We start from the raw sequence: 19,868 nt of genomic DNA, 5'->3' as shown, positions 1-19,868 counted from the left end.
CCAAGCGGAATAAATCTAATCCCTCTTCCACAGAGTAGCCATTTAGATACTTGAAATCCACCATAATGTCCCCCATGATTCTTCTCTTCTTCAAACTAAACATGCCCAGTGTTTTTAACCAATCATCATATGGCCTTTCACCATTCTGGTTGCCCACCTCTATGTACTCACCAGCTTATCAATGCTTTTCTAAAACTGTGGCTCTCAGAACTGAACACCATACTCAGATGAGGTCTGATTAGGGCCAGTAACACTGAGACTATCCTAGTGCTCTGCTAAAGGCAAGTCTCCCTGTTGCCACCATATCTATGTGTCTTTCCTATCTTTCACTTCCATCTCCAAGAAGTTTGGTTTCTCCATGTTCTTTTCTCATCCCTTTCCCACCTTCCTCTACCCAGTATAAAATAGGTGATAGTTGGTAGGGGGAGGAGTGTTCCTACTTAAATGAATAGCAATAGCTATATATAATTTTCAGCTTTTAGGGATCTTAAAAATCCTCTAGTTCAGGCCTCCTTATTATATAGATGAGGACTTGATCAGTGAAAGAGAAAGAGAAGTCCTGAGAGCTAGAGTGATTTCTCCAAGGTTACACAGCTAGTTAGTAGCAGAACTGACTGCCCCTATAATGTACTATGCCAGACTGACTTTCTGCTGGTTACTTTCTTGTCCATTAAATCAATCAACACATTAATAAGTGCCTACTGTATGTCAGACACTATGCATTTTAGACTCAGAAATCAGAAAATTCCTCTATCAAGTTGGACTCCTCTAATGTAGGTGGTAGGATTTTCCTGTTATCTATCTACTTCACACAACTCTTAAAGAAGGGAATGTAGAGGGACCATTATTTCCATCTTCAGAAAACAGGGGGCCCTGGGTTATTTAAAACAGCCACGTGGAGAATCAGTGACCGAAATGAGATAAGAATTTGTGTTCCTCAGACTCTCTACTTAGTTCCTACCTGTTTACTCAGCCCAACAAAGCACACTAATTGCAGCCCAGCTGCAGCTGAGTCATGTCCAGGTACCACAGCAAGAGAGGCAACTACAGGGTGACAAGTCCCAGGGTGAATGGGAGTAACCTGACATATTCCAATACCCCATACTCATAAAGTGGATATGCTTTACTCCCTCTGAAAAAGGCAAAGGACTGAAAAGAATGTCATTATCTATAGAACTTGGAGTGATTCTCTAATCATCTCCGAATTGTTTCTGGGTTTGTCTTGCTTCCCCTCCTTTGCTGAGGAACCAAAAACAGTAGGGTTCTTCCCTGTGAATGTTAACTTTGGCACATTTCCACTTCTAGTGGTATCCAGTGGTGTTGTTACACTTGATTTCTTCTCCTGTCTCCAGGGTCAGATATTTAGCTAAAGGATGGCTACTGTGGTTGTATTTATGCTTATGAGAGAAACAAAGTTGGGAATTTGTGAAGCTACACAAGAAGGTAAGAGGCTTAACCCAGAGAGCAGGGGGCTTGGAGGGAAAAGAACTTGGCATTGAACAGTTAAACTTCATCCTAAATATACTTCTCAGCAGCAAAAAAAAAAATATTAAGTTAAAACAAAACTCAAGGGCTTATAGAAAACACTGCCTGCGTTCAGTAAAACCCACAGCTTGTAACCTCCAACAGTTATTGGTTTAATGAGGTCAGGCTTCTATTAACCATCCATTCCTAAATTGAGTATGAAGAGGGCAGCACAATGCATTGGAAAGAACACTGAGCTGAAAGCCAAGGAGGACCGAATCCTAGTTCAGAAGAGCACTAATCGTATGATGTTAGCAACATCATTAACCTACCTGGACCTAAGTTTCCTCTTCTGTAAAATGAGGGGGTTTGGAGATGATCTCTAGAGGCTCTTCCAGGTCTAATATCTGCTACTCTTTGTCTCCGGGCAATCTGACATGAACAGTAAGGGCACTTGTGATCTTTGTTCCCATTTATCTGTAGGTCAGATGGTGATGACACCAAGTGCCAACATTTTCCAAAAATGTAATAGCCTAGATCAAGATGAGATAGTTATTCTGAACAGAAACTCCTAGAATACATTTCAAAGAAGTCTCAGGGTAGGATTTCATACAATCTGAGTTCATTAACTATGGATTCTGTCCTCTACAGGTTTATCCTTGTCAGTGTTCTTTGTCCTATTTTTCTTCTTGAGGTATAAAGGACACTTAAGGGAAAACATATATTATGGGTGAACTTCCACAAAAACAGCAATTGTGTCTAGCCTCCATTTGGACTTCTAAGTGATATCTTCTGGGCAATTCATGTAACTTATTTTTGCCTAATTTTCCTCATTTGTAAAATAGAAAAAAAATAATACCTACCAGATTCACAGGGCTTTCATGGGAAAAACCCTTTGTTTAGAGCACTATATAAACATGTTTTTGTTATCATCATCAACCACAGGAAGGCCAGGGTGCACTGACTGCAGGAGGGGAAGAAGAGTCTCCAAAAGGATATCACAGAGCTTTCTTCAGAGCTCTGGCTTAGAAATTTGTTCAGTTATTCAGTAGGAATAGATGTAGGGTGGGGAACCTGTAGCTTCAAGGCCATGTGGCCTTCTAGGTCCTCAAGTTCTGCCCTTTGACTGAATCCAAACTTGACAGAACAAATTCCTTTAACAATAGGATTTATTCTGTGAAACTTGGACTCAGTCAAAAGGCTGCACCCAAGGACCTAGAAGACCACATATGGCCTTGAGGCCGCAGGTTCTGCAGCCTTGGAATAAAGTATACTCATGGTCTAGATCTGGCCTGTACAACCTGCAATCCACCAAAGGATTTTGGACAGCCCAAGGCATAGGTTGTGCAGGCCTAGTCTAGATGTTGTCGGTGGATAGATTGATATGGCCATAATGAAAAAACAAACAAATCCTGCTCTATTGTATTTCCATACCTTGTAGCAGAGACTACCACCCACACCCAAGGTGGAGAACACAAATGACAGATCAAGAGTCAGCAGTAGGGCCAGTCAAACTACCCACCATATTTCTATATTGTATTAGTGATGATAGTCATCAGTTATAGTGTTGCATGTATACATGTGAAGCAACATCTCACTTCCCACAGGTCAGCCATCTGGTAACCATCAGAGACATGACAAGAACCTGAAAGTCAGCCCCCCAAAAAAGACCTCTGATCAGCCAAATATATAAATTCAAGGCTCAGTGTCCTTATTTATTAAATGAGGGTGTTGGACTACATGATTTCTAAAGGTACTTGCTTATCAGTTTTGGTTTCTCTTTGAAGTTCTACTCATTCTTCCTTCTATTAATAGGGTCTTCTTTGTTGTTTATATATTTATTTATTTGGCTTTTATTCAGGCTTTCTTTGTTGACATTTTGGTGTTTTAGTGCTTTAAAAAAAAATTCACCACCATCACCCTTGGACATCTCTACCTTCAACACAAGTGAACAAGGTCCTGATGCTAGACTGTTGGACAGTCTAAATATCCTGGGTTTGAGTGATAGAAAGGTTGGGTAGGCTGGGTCCCTGACCTGACTAACCTGTGGAAGAGAAGACTGGTTCCAGCTAGGTTCTTAATCCCATTTCCATCAGGCCCCATGCTCTTTTCTCACATGTAGCTTTGAGAGCTTTGCATGACATGTTTTCAGCCCTGTCTTATTCCTTCATCACTCTCATCCCCCTTTTTTTCATATGTTGGGGGCAGATTCATATGCAGAATCAATGAGGGTGAGAGTTGGACATTGACTGCCATGGGGGAGTCCTTATAGTCAAATTATAAACAATAAGCCAGCAAATTTGCTTGCTCTTACGGTTTTTGGTGGGTTGGGAGAGTGGATCAGGATCCTGAGTAAAAGTTCTAAATATTAACATTTCTCCAAAATTAACTCATGACATTTTTACTTTGTGTGTGGGTTATATCTTCTTATATTGTTAATTCAACTATACTTTTTCTATATCCAGCAAATAATTACTTTATTCTGAGGTTTCAAAGTTATAGAGGTTTATATAAAGTTTATATTGTTCTACCATAGTGTTGGTCACATAATTGGACAGACTGAATGTTATGCTAGCATCCATGAAATACTAAAAGAATGAGTCATTTCCTCAGTATTTTAGGTAGAAGATGGAGAATTGTGATCTTCACCAATAGAGGGAGTGCTCGCACCAGTGCGACACAGGTGCATTGAGTTATCAAATTATCATTCTGATCTGTGCACGTGTTCTGTTCTCCCCTTCTCCCCTGCCCTTCCCCCACCCCCAGGTGAATTATAAATTCCTTGAGGGAGGGGGCAGTGCTCATTGTTTTCTTTGCAGAACTAGCACCCAGCATAGTAACTGCATCTAATACATTTTTGTTAAACTGGATGTTGTAGGATTATAAAAGTCCATAAAAGGCAGGTATTTGGACTTGATCTTGTAAACTGTGAGAAGAGGCATGATGTGATTAAAGTGATATTTCTGCAAAACTAGTTTGAACAGTCACGTAGAGTAGGGACCTGGACCCAAGGCTGAGGCTAAGTGGATTCTACTCCAGGTGAGATGGTAGAAGTCTCAGCTGAATATTGAGAAGACTTTCTTGATAACTTCCATTAACTGAAAAGCATTAGAGCCTCTATTGGATTTCTGTATTATAGATTAAATTATATCTGTTAAACACAAGAAACATATACAGGAAAATTCCTAATAATGCAGCCTGTGAGGCTATTATTCCAAAGTGTAATGTTCTAGATCTGTAATACCACTAGCATGAAAAGAAGCATCTGCCACATGTGCATGTCTTTATATCCATTCTCTCTTCCTTCTGGAAATCAAAGGATTAGAACCGTGGGTTTTCCATTCATACAAGAGGCAAAGGGAGACTGTACATAGTCTCCTGGATAAAAATGAGAGTCTTCTTTAACCCATGTATTCAATCTGTCATCAACTTCTACCAACTCTTCCTTTGAAATACTTCTCAGATTCACTCTTTCCTCTCCATTTTTATAGCCATAATGTTGGTCCCGGACCACATTATCCAGAATGATATATAATACTTTCCAGCACACTCATTTTATACAGGAGGAAACTGGGACCTAGAGAGATAAAATGTTGGTTAGTTGCAAAGCAAGTCCTATAGATGACCTAATATGTCTCCCTGGTTCCAGTTGATTCCTCTTTCAATTCTTCATGTGAAAGAAGTGAAATGACTTGCCCAAGGTCACGTAGCTAGTAAATGTTGGAGGCAGGATTTGAATTGGGCCTTCTTGATTCCAGACTCAACACTCTATCCACTGAACCAAATAATCTTAATCCACAATTGTGATTATACCACTCCTCTGCTTGAAAAACTCCAGTGGTTCCTCTTTGCCTAAAAAGCAAAGTCTAAACATCCTGACCTGTCACTTAAGGTCCTCTGTAATCAAACTTACCTTCTGAGTTTCATTTCCTATTGTTCTTCCTCATATACTCCCTCATGTACTGTAGCTAAATGCCATAGAGAGTAGTAGCTACAAGAGCAATTGAGGCTCAGTGATTCATTGGAGAAAAAAATACAAGAATGGGGCCCACAATAAAACCTGTGGTTTCTAGCCACCCTAATGAACTAGAACTACTAAAACAAAGAGGGATAATTTAATTTCACAAGGTTGGCAGCAAAAGGTTGTTGGGTTTTTTAAAAACTGTAGTGGAAGAAAGGAAAGGTAGGACTTCTGCTCAGCATGGAAGCAGTGAGAACTGACCACAGAAAGAAGACAAAGCTGCTCCACGTTAATTTCACTTCTTTTTTCTCTACCATAGAGAATGGCACTTGTACTGCTGAGTGTGTAATAAAAATGGCTGCTGCAGAGTTTATAGATGCCTTTTGCAGATCCTTCTCCCATTGGGTATTCCTATGGCTTTTAAGGATGATGATAATGATAAGAATGATACAAAAAAAATGTTTATATAGCGCTTTCTAATTTAAAAAGAGCTTTCCTCATTGACAACCCTGTGAGTTTGCCTGGTATTATGTTTTTTCTATTTTCCAAATGAGAAAATATAGGCAAAAATAAGTTACATGACTAATTGGGCAGCAGTATATAGAATAGCTTGAAAGAGATCAGACCAGAGGGAGACTCAATTATCCTTTTCTCTTGTCCTGCCTACTAGTGGCATTATGTCTGCACTTCCCTACCAAAATTTAAGTGACAGCAAGGGGTGTCATTTGGGTTCTAGCATTAATAACAACCTTACTGTATTTCATTTACTCTAGCCCATAGTAAAGTAGTGGGTGATATGAAAATAAAACTGGAAATCTAAAGTATAAATTGAGAATTTTAAGGTCATATATTGAAAGATACTACAGTATATTCCATTGGTTTATATACCTCTATCCACTTCCCATTTATTTCTTGATAGATTCTTACTTCATGAATGATCCAGAATAAACTATTTTAACAACAGAGTTTGAAGTAAGATATCATTCCAAAGAACTGAACTTGAGTCCTGGCTGCAGTACTATATATGGCCCTCGGAAATTCAAGGGCTATAGATGGCATCTTGGGGCTTGTCAAAGCATCTCATCATCATTCTAGGGCATAGTGGCTAGAATCTCTCTTGGATAAGGGCAAGCTGACAGCTCCTTCATGGCAGCTACCACATCCAACTAATAAGTGACACAAATGAAAAGAGAGAAAGCACTGGAAAAAAAGTCCCAAGGCAAAGGCTGGATCCTCATCACTATTAAAGATTATAATAGGAGGATGTTTTCCTCTTCACCCCCCAACTCCTAGTCACCAGTCATCAAGAGGAAGTTCAGGTTTTTGGAGATTCGTTCAACAAATATTTCTTTATCAAGAATTTTTGTGTCAGGGGGCAGCTAGGTGGTTCAGGGAAAAGAGTGCTGAGCCTAGAGTCAGGAAGACTCATCTCCCTGAGTTCAAATCTAGCCTCAGACTCTTACTAGCTTTGTGACCCTAGACAGGTCATTTAACTTTTCTTTGCCTCAGTTTCCTCATCTGTCAAATGAGCTGGAGAAGGAAATGGCAAATGACTACAGCGTCTTTGCCAAGAAAACCCGAAATGGGGTCACAAAGAGTTGGATATGACTGAAACAACTCGACAACAATAACACAAGTTACAAGACTAGCTAATAATTAATCATAATTATCCCCCTGTCCCTCACTTGACTATCTTGTTCTCTTACTCTCTGCTTTTTTCCATCTTGTCCTCTAGGACTACTGGCTCTCTCTCCTGTATAAACGCTTGATTGGACCCAAAGTTCTAGCAGTGCATGTTGCTGGCCTCCAACGGAAGCCACGGCCTGGCAGAGTCATCCGGGACAAATTACGCATTTATGCTCACTGCACAAGCCACCACAAGTAAGTCCACCCATAGGTGCTGTTCCAGGGGTCCTTTCAGGCTACTGCTCCTTCACCCTTTTAGTAGCTTCGAGAAAGAACCCAAAATCTGAGCTATTTTGGCAAGAATGCCACCAGAGCTTATTGATTCTTATTGATCTTGTTGCTATGCCTACCTCCTGCTGTGCTGAAAAATGCTAACAGAATCAACTATGCCTGAAGATAAAGGGTTTTAAGACAAACCTTCTAAAATACAAGTTTAAAAACACAAGGTTTAAATCAGGTCCATTGAGTTTATTCTTTAAAATATTTGTAAGTTGCCTAAGCTCTCTTTCTTTATAATTCATCAATTTCAAAGTATGAAACACCTGTTCTCATGCCCCCAAGAGGCTGAGGATGAGGCAGTAGTACTGCATTTATAAATTTTCGATCCCACAAAGAATGGGGACCAATACTCACTAGACACCCTATAGTGAAATTTACTTGGCAAAAAATGCCTATCTTAGTAGGAAATAGTTTCCAGTTGAAGGAGGAAAATAAACAAATCTGAGAAAGAAAAACCTTTCTCTTAGTAGGGAAACAGCATCTCTGAGCAGAATGAAAACTTGGGGGTAGGAAAGAGTCACTAGATAGAGCTGTTGCACTAGGGTTATCAGAAGATGATCAATGGAAGTGCACAGTACAAAGGGCCCTACATGGTCATGTTACAACAGTCACCTTTTCCCCTTACTTGATGATAGAGGAGTCCAGCCCAGTTAATTTCTCATGATAAGAGTTTTCAAAGAATCTCTCATAGTAGAGGGGATTAGGGGCCAGTTGTCTTGTCTGTAGACACAATTATCTTTTGTGGATGAATAGAGACTGGGCTTGGTCATATGCCAGGTGATTTTCAGCACCCCTTTTGCTCAACAGGAAGCCCTATCCAGGGAGTGGCTATTTTATGACATTTGTTTGTTGTTATCAGATCATTATATAAGGAAACATTGTTTTCCTTGTCTCAGGCCCCAGAAGCAACCACCCAAAAGAAGGACCACAATCATAGAGGAGAAAAATAATTTCAGTATCTTCTGCCCCCATGGGAAAGCACATGCCTACACTGCTAATCACTCCATATAATCAAGGTGGAATAAAGGGGTAGAAACACCTATTTGGGAGGAGAGGGAACCAAACATAACAGTGACTTAAGAAGCGGGTTGAAAATTGGTAAGAAAGATTAAAATTGATTTTAGGAAGATAATTTGTGTCAGACTGTGAGGTCCTGGCCCTGAATTGGTCTGTGGTTTTCTCATTATCAGAGAATGTGTTCAGCAAAGAATGATGATGAAGTACAATCTTTGCAAATCTGGACTTTGAAAGGTACCACATTGTAGTTTAATATTCTACTAATGGATAAAAGGATTAGAAGTGCTCTTTGTGACCATTCATTCCAATTAACACCATTTTGATACTGCCTTTGTTGGTCTGGCAGCTAAGGAAAGTATATGGAACCTGTATTGGAATAGTCTGGCTTGGGTAATGTCCAGGAGAATAGCTCATCTGTGATGGTAGGCCTTGGGGTCTACAGCATGGCCACACTCCAAGTTTCACTCTAAGCACCTAAGCAAAATGGATTCTTTCATTCATTCATTTATTCATTCATCCATTATTTGCACACTCCATGAAGTTAGATTACAGGATGATACAGTAGATTGAGTAGAAAAAGTATGAGAACCCCTTTTTACATTCAAAAAGATTCAGAGCTCCTCCCACTTGGTAGCAATTGTACATTAGTATATTTTGATTATTAAAATGCTGATTTTAAGGGAATTTTTTATTTCATTAATCAGACCTGTGTTTAATACATTTGAAAACATTCACATGTGAATGGGACATTATTTAGCCAATCCAAAAAAGCATATTTAATTATGTCGAATTATTTAAAGAGAATGACCTCTAATTCCACTGCCTTAAGGGGGTCATCAGTTCTTGGGCTGGGAACTACTGATATATTCCAGCCTTCTTGTTTTGTAGATGAGGAAAATGAGACCATGAGAGATGACAGTGACTTGCACAAGGTCACACAGAAAGTGGCAGAGCTAGGATTTGAACCCATGCCCTCTAACTCTAATATAATGCTCTGTATTCCACTACCTGTCACAGTACCATGCACACAGTAGTCACAGTGATAAATGTTGAATTGAATTCATGAAGAAAATGTGGGGGGAGGGGGGAGAGGAGGGTTTTGGAGGCAATCAGAGTTAAGTGATTTGCCCAGAGTCACACAGCTAGTAAGTGTCTGAAGCCAGATTTGAACTCAGGTCCTCCTGACTCCAGGCCACTGCATAATCTAGTTGCCCCTTGTGCAGAAAACATTTTTAAGTATCTACTATGTGCTAAGTATTGAAGATAGAAGTACAACTTGGCTTCTGCCCTCAGGGAGCAAGATATAAAGAGTGGTAAGGAGAAATAAAAGACAGACAGACATATAAATAAAATACTAATTAGAATATAATAAGCGCATAAGACATGAACAAAGTGCTGTAAAATCAAATGAGAAAGATGTCCCTTCTAACTGGAGAAATCTGAAAAGGATTCAGAGAGAAGGTGACATTTAAGCTGCATCTTGAAGGGCAGATAGACAGAGATTGGGAGGGAAGAATGTCCCAGGAAGGAAGATGAGGAGAGTAAAGGTATGGAGAGTGTGGGATATGTTTGGTAGACAAATAGGAGTGTATGAGGGGAATGTGAGTATAAAGTAAGGCTGAAAATGTTGAAGCCAGATTGGAGGGCTTTACAAGCCAAGCTGAGAGGTTCCATCTTTATTCAGTCAACAGTGAGAAGCTTACTGAAGTCTGACAGCTTGGGTAAGTCCACTTGCACAGTTGTTCCTAATCAAGCAATCAACAGGCATTTATTAAACTCCCACAGTGTGCCAAGCACTGAGCTAATGTCTTTGTCGGGTCATTAGAAAGCCAGTGTTAATTTGCAGTTGTGTCTCTGGCCCCCTTCGATCTCACTAGCTCAGTCACTGGTCTTCAGAAGGCAGTTGACTGTTACACAGGACAGAGATGCTGATGACGTGTCATGGGCCTACCAGAGTTCACACTGAATGAAGAAGCAATGAGGCTGAGCTCTGGCTTGAGCTCTGCCATCAGTAAGGTCAGGGATGTCCCAGTCTTTTCACTGGTGGGCTCTGTAATCTGAAAGCTGTATGTGTGGGCCCTACATGATTTTTTTCTAATTATAGTTATTAACTGATCCAAGACAACTAGCTTGACACCTGGCTACAGTCAGGTAGACAGTAATAACAGCAAGCAGGCAGCTAGGAGCTGCTGACCTACCAGCACATGCAATCTAGCTAATTAAGTAAAAGGGGATTTGTTAGAAGTCTAGATCGTGCCATATCCTGAAGTCAGTCAAGCTAAATCTGTCCCAAGGGCCACATGCTGGACTCCAGCACTCTGCAATGTTGAATAAGCATTTTCCTTCCCTAGTATTGGAAAAACTTTTATTTCTCCATTTACAATCTTCCAAGAATGTTGAGAATTCCTTAGAAACAGGTCCTAGATAAATAAGAAGCTGTATTTTTATTATCCTAAGAAATAAAAAGCCAATTTCTCCACAGTCCTCCACCCAAACCCTTGTTTAAGAAACTGCTACTGTGATGTTTAAATTTTAAAACCAACATCCCACACAAACTTATTTCTCTCTAACTTTATTGACTTCTCCACACAGTCTTACTAAAATCTCTAAGAAACAAGTATTTTTCCCCTCAGAATTAAAAATAACTTCATAGTAATAAGAGGAGACACACTCACAAGACACCTAATAGTGCAATTATTTTGTGTATGATGCTGATGAAACCTGATGTGAGCTAATTAGCATTCCTTTATGTCAAACTTCCCTATTTCTGTTGAAGGCTTCATCATCTTCCCAGGCATCTACACTCACTTGCCAGTTTGGACTCATCCTTGATTCTTCACTTTCCCTCAAACCCCGGAGCCCGGCAGTTAGCGGATCTTGTCAGTTCTGCTTCCCAAAATCTCATGCACTTTGTTTCCACTCACAGCCATCACCCTCTTTCAGAGCCTCATTACCTTCTGCTTAGACTATTATAAGACCTTCCTAACTGGTCTCCTTACTCTTAGTCTCTCCCTTCTGCAATCCATCCTCCACACAGCTGCCCAAGGTAATCTTCCTAAGGCACAGATCTGACCTGGTCCATCTGCTACTAACCTTCAGCACCTCCCTATTGCCTTTAAAAAAAAAGAGAGAAAATTGTTCTGGCATTTAATGCCCTCCACAATCTGAATCTAACATAATTTTTCAACTTTATTTCATGTTACTCCCCATTACATACTCCACATTTCAGCGAAACTGAATTAAATTAAATTCCATAGAGACTGTGCCCCTACATTCAAAGTGCATGATCTTTGGCTTAAGAAGGACTCAGGGGTTATTAGCCAAATAACTCAAAGCAATTGACTTCATTCACAAAGAATAGTATTCATTAGGGTTAGAAGAAACCTCAGACATCATCTAATCTTACCTCCCAATTTAGGAACCCAGCCTCCCCCTGGCCTCTGGTTAAACACTGCCTGTAACAAGAAGGTATCATTCTTGTTCCATTGTTGGACTTACAGCTATTTAAAAGTTCTTCCTTATGATTGACTTAGGAGGAGAAAAGGGTCATACACTGACCCAGACAGGTGCTTCTCTGTGTCTTTCTCTTATGTTAACAAATTAGCCAGAAATCTGGGAAGGTGGCAGTCCCCACTCTAGATCCTCTTGCGTCAGGAACAAGCAAGTTTTGACTAGAAAACCTCTGAGTACAAACTATCTTTTAAAGATATTGTATGTTTCTGGGAAGAAAAAAAGGCCCTTAGCCAAGTTCAGAACTGACTGGAACTTAGTAGATTTTGAAGCAAACTTGAGCCTATTGGGGTTCAAGTTCGTTTATTCTTGGCAAAATATAACTTCCTGTTTCTCAGAAGAAAAAAAAAGTCTCATAAAAAAGGTTCCTGAGGCTTCTTGGACATCAAATGACTCTTACAAAACAATATTTTGATGAGTTAAGTGTAAATGAATCAGAAACATGTGGATTAAATTTCCCTTAAAATACACAGGGGCTTCAAAATTAAGAGGAAAAAATGTTTGGCAAAACATGGCCTGACTCTTACCAAAAAAAGTTTGAAATAGACTTGGAGACAATGGACAAACCGAGATTTCAGGGAGGTTGACCTAACACTGGGTTTGTCCATTGCTCCCCAAGCACCTTCCTCCATTTCCCTCCCAATCTTTTCAGCCTTGTGGGAGGCCTTTGCACAAAGACTGTTTGGTATCTGGAGGTCATCTGGTGCTTGTCCCACCTGAGGTCCCCCACCTCCTCTATCCAGGATGTTTCAATCCCTGTCTTCCATCCCTGGACTCAGTTCCCACTCCCGCCCATGGCAACACAGGGGAAATGTCAGGCAGGGAAAGAGCTGCCAGAGGAGATGAACTCCAGATACTGAGATTCTCTGCTGGTGAAAATGTCCTAACCATGAATGAGGCAGAGGCGGAGGAAATTCAACACAGACCACTTCTCCCAGGAAGTTTTATTAGCTAAAATAATAAAAGCAGATGGTATGACACACACACATATATATATGTATATAGATGTGTAAAATTTATAATATATAATAATAAATATAATTTATAATAATAAAAGGACAAAAGGCCAAGGTCAGACCAACTAGCCCCATTCTCTAAGAGAACAATAGTTCTTCAAAGATTTATTTTGGGGATTCAGAGAACAAATATTCTGGGGATCTAACTTCTCGCTACATTGTTTATTTGGGCCATGCTCACAGAACTATGAAGGTATCTTAGAAGCCAGAAAGTTAACTCTCATACCTTCAGAACTGTGCAACCAACAAAACTTTTTCCCAGCTGCCAGCAGAAAGTCAAGTTGATGCATTGGGCAGATGGGCCAACTCTTAATACCAGTCACCTTCTGGCTAAAGTACATACTGTGAAACATGTTCTGTACATTGCCACCTGGACTGGCTTTCTGCAAGGGCTTGGCCTCCTGAGAGAACTTATGGGAAAGGAGCAGGAAGGCTGCCAAGCAGCTTGACAAGGCAGATTTCCCTATAACTGTGCAGTGACTTCAGGTTTCCCTCCCACCCACCACTTCCTCTGATCCCACCATTATCCCTGAGGACTCATTCTGCTTCATTTCTATAGAGGATAACTAGTAAATGCAATCCAGTCACTCTCTCCTTCTCTGCTAAAATGTGAAAGAAGAGTCTGGTGACAATCACAAAAGAGAATTACTCTAGTCTTGGCTAAAAAAGGGCGTTTACAGGTCCAATATTTCTTGCTTTTGCTCACAAGCTGAGTTTCCTTTTTACCATAACTAAATGGAATCCCCGGATTTGGCACTCATCCAAACCAAGCCTTCAGTCTACTAATGGTGCAGTAGGAAGGGTTAGGGATTTGGAGTCAGAGCACCTAGATTCAAATCCTTCCCTTGTGACTCAGCCTCTCCACGTCAAGGTTTACTCATCTGGAGAAACAGGGGGATTGGGATAGAGGACCTCACAGGTTCCTTATAGCTCTTCATCCACAATCCAGGAATCCACTGCTTTTTCTCATGTGAAGAAGATAGCACAACTGTTAATAAGATGTGTCGTATTAGAAAAAGTACTGAACTTGGCATCAGAGTACCTGGTTTCAACTCCCAGTTCTATCTGGGGATGCTAGAAGGCGCCATAGTGCACAGAGAGAGTCAGGGAGACTCCTAGAGTTCAAATCTGGCCTTAGACATTTACTGTGTGACCCTGGGCAAGTCCCTTAACCGTATTTACCTCAGTTTCCTAATCTATAAAATAATTTTGGATAAGGAAATGACAAATTACTCTAGTATCTTTGCCAAGAAAACCCCAAATGGGGTCACGAAGAGTCAGATGTCACTGAAACGACTCAACAGCAACAATAGTTTTTTGACCTAAAAAAAAAAGTCACTTCTCTTGGGACCTTAAATTTTCTCATGATAAAATGAAGGGACTGGACTGAATGATTTCTAAACTCTCATCCAGTTTTAACTTTCTGTGACTCCAAAGTCGCCTTCTAGTGATAGCAGTGGCTGACCCTATGCCATCCAAATTCTTTCACCCAGTTCCCTGTGACACAGCATGCACTTTTGAAGTAGTTGACTGATTACTTGGGGATGGAGTTTTCCTTCCTATGAAACTGCCTCCTGTCCCTTTGGACATTTCACTTACGCCCTTTTTGTGAAAATTGCGGCATCATGCTTTTGGGTCACTCATCAACATGCTTCCCAAAGTTCTAATCACTTCTTTAATCCTCACAAAGAAAGCATATTCCCCCACCTTCACCCCACACACACACACACAAATATCCTGTCATGGGCATATTGTACCCATCCAGGTTCTAAGTCTCATGGATATATAAATGGAGTCCTTCCATGCTTCCAAGTCCCCTACACTACTCTCAAGGTTTCTTCCTTCTCTTGTCTTTCTTCTGCTTGTGGCTCCCTCCCCAAGTCTCTCGCTATTCTCCACCATTGTTCTTCTCTTTTTTGTTTCCTTTCTTTGTATATCTTTCTCCTTTTTTGTCCCTCTTCCTTATGGCCATGGTACCAAACTGAAGAGGCTTTTATTTTAATTGATTTAGTTATTGAATTAAGTTTCATGTTCCTTGTTCTTTATGTTAAAAGAGGGTAAGTTAAAATGTTTTACATGAAATAAGGTAAAATGATCAAAATCCTATATTAATTTTTAAAAGTTTTCCTTGTATATGACTCATAATACTTTTGTCATTTAGTGATTCTAGAGAGAAAGGTTCCCTAGTCATACAAGTCAATAAAAAGATCCATTCACACCTGCTAAAATACTTTATCTGAACATTAATACTGTGGTCTTTTATCTAACTCTTAGATGACAAGTGCTGGTACTGTGTTGAGGAGTTCTAAATAATTGAAGTAAAAGATGGGATTCTTCACTTAAGCATTTCACAACTTAATAGGTATCTCTTTGATACAGAAAAGCAGATATAATGAATTTCCACTACCCACCCCCAAATCAGTAAGGTAACTTAATTAACAAAGGGAGATGTTTAGGAAAAAACAAAAATAAAAAGGCTTTTATAAAGATATAAGTTTTTTGTTTGTTTTATTTCTTTGTAGAAACAAACTATGAGATTATGGAAGAATGGAGGGCAATCCTAAGAATAAAAGACAGCTGAAGATAAGCTTATGGAGAAGCATAGAGGACCTGAAATGCAGTAGCAATAAGTGAGGTGGGGGGAGCAGGTTCCTCATGGGACAAGAAAATGGCAAAACCTTTGTGTCTCCAAAAGTCAAGGGCACTTTACTCTGTGTCTTCTTAACATCATCCTAAAATATTAAATGGAGCCCTGAAAGTAATCTGAATCAGTCCTCTAATGCTCTAGAAGAAGCAGCCAAAGTCAGGACAGCTGGTGTGATTTGCCAAGGTTAATGACAAGATGAGGTCTAGACCCCAAGTCTCCACATTCCCAAGTCAATAGTCTGCTCAGTCTGAGGAGTTTAAAAGAAAATTCTCTTATTCTCTAGCTTTCTTGAAATCTGCCTCTGCATCATGGAGGGTGGAAAGCATCTCGCTGACATCCTTGTTTTAATATTCTCCCTTCTGTCTTCCTGGATCCTAGCCACAACTACGTCCGTGGGTCCATTACACTATACATTATCAACCTGCACCGATCAAGAAAGAAAATCAAACTGGCGGGAACACTCAGGGACAAGATTGTTCACCAGTATCTCCTGCAGCCCTATGGGCAGGACGGGCTCCAGTCAAAGTGAGTGAACTCTTTTTAGTGGAGGGTGACTCTGATCTCAATAGCATGTACATAAGACGTTCAAGTGTCCTAAAATAACTCAGGAGAATGGCACTGCTACTTCCTCTCTGCCATGCAATCAGTCCAGCATCCTATGCCAAGGCCCCAGAAGAATCCCAAACAGGAGCATTGACAAGTCTTGGTCTCTACCAGCAGGAAGCAACCTGGCTGGAGAGATGGGAGGCATGGCCATGGGGAAATCGAAACATCTAAGGAGGAAGGCCTCAAAAGGAGGGGTGACAGGCCACTATACAGACTGGAGAGGCATATCCATTCCATTCCTAATGTTTACCAAGTTTAACAAAGCTGTAAACTTGTAGCAGGTGGTTTGCACACCCACAGCTGCCCACAAACATTTGTGCAATAATTGTTCACTGTGTGGCTTGCTTTTGGCTTCCAACTACACAAAAAAAGGACTGATTTATGGAAGTTGCTTACTGAGCCAATTTTGTACCCATAACATCTTGGTCTTGATGCAACCTCCATCCTTCTGATCATTTGTCTGTTGATTCTACTTCCATGTATTCCATTTTTCTCTCCTCCCAGTCCTATGCATACCATTCAGGGTACTCCTCCTTCCCTCTCCTTTTCCTATCAATCAATGACTATTTTTTAAGAACCTACTGTTTTGCCAGGCACTGAGCTTACAAAACAACTCAGAAAGAAGTAGTAGGGGACCAAGAAAACCTGGGTCCAGCCCCAGCTCTGGCATTTGCTTACTGCATAATCTTGAGTTAGTCACTCAGAATCCCTGATCCTCACAATATCCTTGTTTTTTAAATGGAGAAAACAATCTCTGCCCCACCTCCTTCACAGAATTGTTGTGAGAATCAAATGAGGTAATAAATGTGAAATCACTTTGTAACCTAAAAACTCTACACAAAGCTAAAGGATGGTGATAACCTCCTGGTTCACTCTCTGCATACCTAGTGTTCATTTGTATCCTCTTCCTCTGGCCATCTGGGGTGTTCTTATTAATTATTGCCAATACTGTTTCGGCTCTGCCTGCCCCATTTGCCCTTATCCAGTCCAGGAGCCTTATTCTGATTTTTCTGGAAGCCTCTGACAAGTAGTCACTGGCCTCTGTAGGACCAGAAGCCTGTGGCTAGTTTCCTTTGTACTCTGTCATCTGCATATGAGGTTAGTGCGATGCAGTCCCACCGCCACAGCTCTGTAGCGGTCCTTGGTGAATAAGCTCTGATCTCTACCACTGTCCCAGAACAAAATTAACCCTGAAAGTAGAGTCTTCAGGGAGATCCAACACCAGAAAAAAGAGGCCACCTGTGAAGGCTAGATGATACCATGGAAAGAACATGGGCTGCAAAGTCAGAAGATGCAGGTTGGAGTCCTCACTGGGTAGGTCAGTCATGTCTCCTCTCTAGCTTCTTTATTTGTAAAATGGGGGTAGGAATAATTATGCTATCTCCCTTCCAGGGCTATTGGAGGCAGGGAGAAGGGGTAGGCACTTCGTAAAATGTAAAGAGATACCAGGGGAGCCTAAAAAAGGTATGAACCCATTTGGGAAGAACAGCAGTAGCCTGCTCAGCCTGAGGAAGACCAACCAACCCAGCCTGCTTTGGAAAGTTGCCTCATTTTATTTATGGTTCTCTGGCAGCTAAAATGCATCCTGTTAACTTAAGTTATATCCACAGTCATGATAACTCCTTCCTCTGCTCCCAAACTGTCATAACATCATTTTTATTTTGAGGATTTCAAAGAGGTCTTTTCCACAGTTCCTGTAAAGGGACATTTGATAATATCCTCTGTGATTAACCATGACATGTCTATGCGGTGTGGTAGAAACAACACTAGCTTGGGAATCAGAAGACCTGGTTTCTTGTCCCAGTTAGCTATACGAACTTGAGTTAGCCTCTACCTTCCTGGATCTCAGTTTACTAATCTGTAAAATGAAATTCTTGGGCAAGTTAACCTCAACATTCTTTTACTCAAGTTTACATAATGCCACCCAAGGATGTAAATGCCCAGGAAGAGACCATATCACATAAATATCTCTCCATCACCAGCAAATTGAGCCTGTTCAGTAAACACTAAACAAGAAAAATGGATAGTCCTGGGGCACACAGGAAGGGTGTGGTCCTGGGCATACATAGCAAACTAAAATGAAATGTGAAAGAACATGCTAGGAGATCATTTCAGTCCTTTGATGTCTCTCACTCTTTTATGTGCCTTCTGGGGCCAGACTCTGTTGTGCTCATTTTGTGCAGCAACATGAGGGCCCTATGAAGAAGACCAGAGCATGATCAGTATTATCATCCAGAGAGACAGCAGGAACAGAATATATATATGGTGAATAAATTGCCCCTAAATCACCACCAATCTTTCTTTTCTGTAGCTATAAAGTTAGTGATTTCAGGCTATGACCTAGACAGTAGGGAGATACTAGTGGTATTTCATTGAGAGCACAGGGAGAAGAAACTGGGAACTCCACAGAGTTCTCTAAGCATAGCTAACAGAATATTGGGATTCTCGAAATGAAATCTTGAGACCTTTAAGACTCCCTTGGTGTCATAGAATAAGAAAATTCACACCTGCTAAGGGAAGGTTTATAATAAATTTTATTCCATACTATTTCATTGGGTAAACCATAGAGAAGATAGATCTCTTCCAAGACGAGATCTATGTGGATACAACCACAAGACCCACTTATCCAGATTACAGAAAATTATTCAACTGCCAACATAAAAAAGTTTTGATTCTGAAAATCAAATTAATCTAAGGACTCAGTTCTCCAAATGAAGCAATGGAACAGTGCCTTGGTAAACTGAAACTTGTCCGAAAGACAGTGGCCAAGATGGTGAAAGGTCTGGAAATCATGTCCTGGAAGAACCATTGAAAGAACTATATTTGTTTAGTGAGAAAAACTGTCGATTAAGGAGAGAAATGCTAGTTTACTTCAGGTATTTGGAGGACTCTTATGTAGAAGAGGACTAGGGTAGAAGCAAAGGATTGGTGGTGTAGAGAAGCAGAATTTGCCTCAACACAAGGAGGACTTTTCTGATAAATCTAAATGGAATGGTTGCCTGCCAACAATGCTGTCAAAGAGAGTCTTTGCTGGTGAGAAGCTGAGCTTGATGATCAGAGATAACTAGAACTGGAAGGATACTTGGTGACCATCCCTCTGGTCCAGCCCCTTCATTTTACAGATCAGTAATCCATGGTCCAGAGTTTGAACAATCTGTCAAGATCACATAAGTCGTAAGTAGCAGAAACAGAATTTGGTCCCAGATCCTAAGCCTCCAAATTCAGTGCAATTTAGACCACACTGTGCTGCCTCTACTAAGATGCTTGTTTCTTTCTACTTGACCTCATATTTTTCCCCCAGGAGCTAGCACATACTTAACTTAGTTAACATAGTTAACATAGTTAACTTCATAGCAGCTTTCTTTTACCACGCAAACGCTGTTGAGGAAAAAAAGAGCCAACTGTATCTACTGGGTTCACTCTCAAAGAGTATCCCATCGTCTGAATTTCTAGTGTCCCTCTCCTAAACCCAGAACTGCTCCACACTGCAGATCAGTTATTGGGAAAAGAGTTACAAAAAAGTCCTTCTCCTCCATTTGTGTAATCCTACATTAATCATCTAATATGTGTTTATTCAGGGCAACTCCTCATTTCCAAGAGGGAGAAAATCAACTCCATCTTTATTAATAATGCCAATGCCAGTCTTCTTTTTCTCATGTGAACAGACATCAACAAATACCAT

The 19,868-nt window shown here is 40.5% G+C and overlaps 1 protein-coding gene and 1 long non-coding RNA gene across 5 annotated transcripts in view; one reads left to right on the top strand and one right to left on the bottom strand.

Annotated features, from left to right (window-relative positions):
* Positions 1-19,868, bottom strand: part of LOC138145542 (uncharacterized) — a 196,365-nt gene that overhangs the window by 125,308 nt on the left and 51,189 nt on the right. The gene's annotated exons all lie outside the window — the stretch shown is intronic.
* HPSE2 (heparanase 2 (inactive)) overlaps positions 1-19,868 on the top strand; it is a 730,895-nt gene that overhangs the window by 679,428 nt on the left and 31,599 nt on the right. The window contains exons 10-11 of the mRNA XM_069067170.1: positions 7,161-7,306; positions 15,959-16,105. Coding sequence (XP_068923271.1) covers positions 7,161-7,306; positions 15,959-16,105 — 293 coding nt within the window. The remainder of the gene's footprint in view (positions 1-7,160; positions 7,307-15,958; positions 16,106-19,868) is intronic.

Source organism: Petaurus breviceps, unplaced genomic scaffold, assembly GCF_028583685.1.
Source record: "Petaurus breviceps papuanus isolate PSGF00001 unplaced genomic scaffold, PetGlider_PUasm1.0 90740, whole genome shotgun sequence".
Classification (NCBI taxonomy): Eukaryota; Metazoa; Chordata; class Mammalia; order Diprotodontia; family Petauridae; genus Petaurus; species Petaurus breviceps.
Note: the sequence above shows the minus strand (reverse complement) of the source record. Positions and strands in the feature narration are given on the sequence as shown.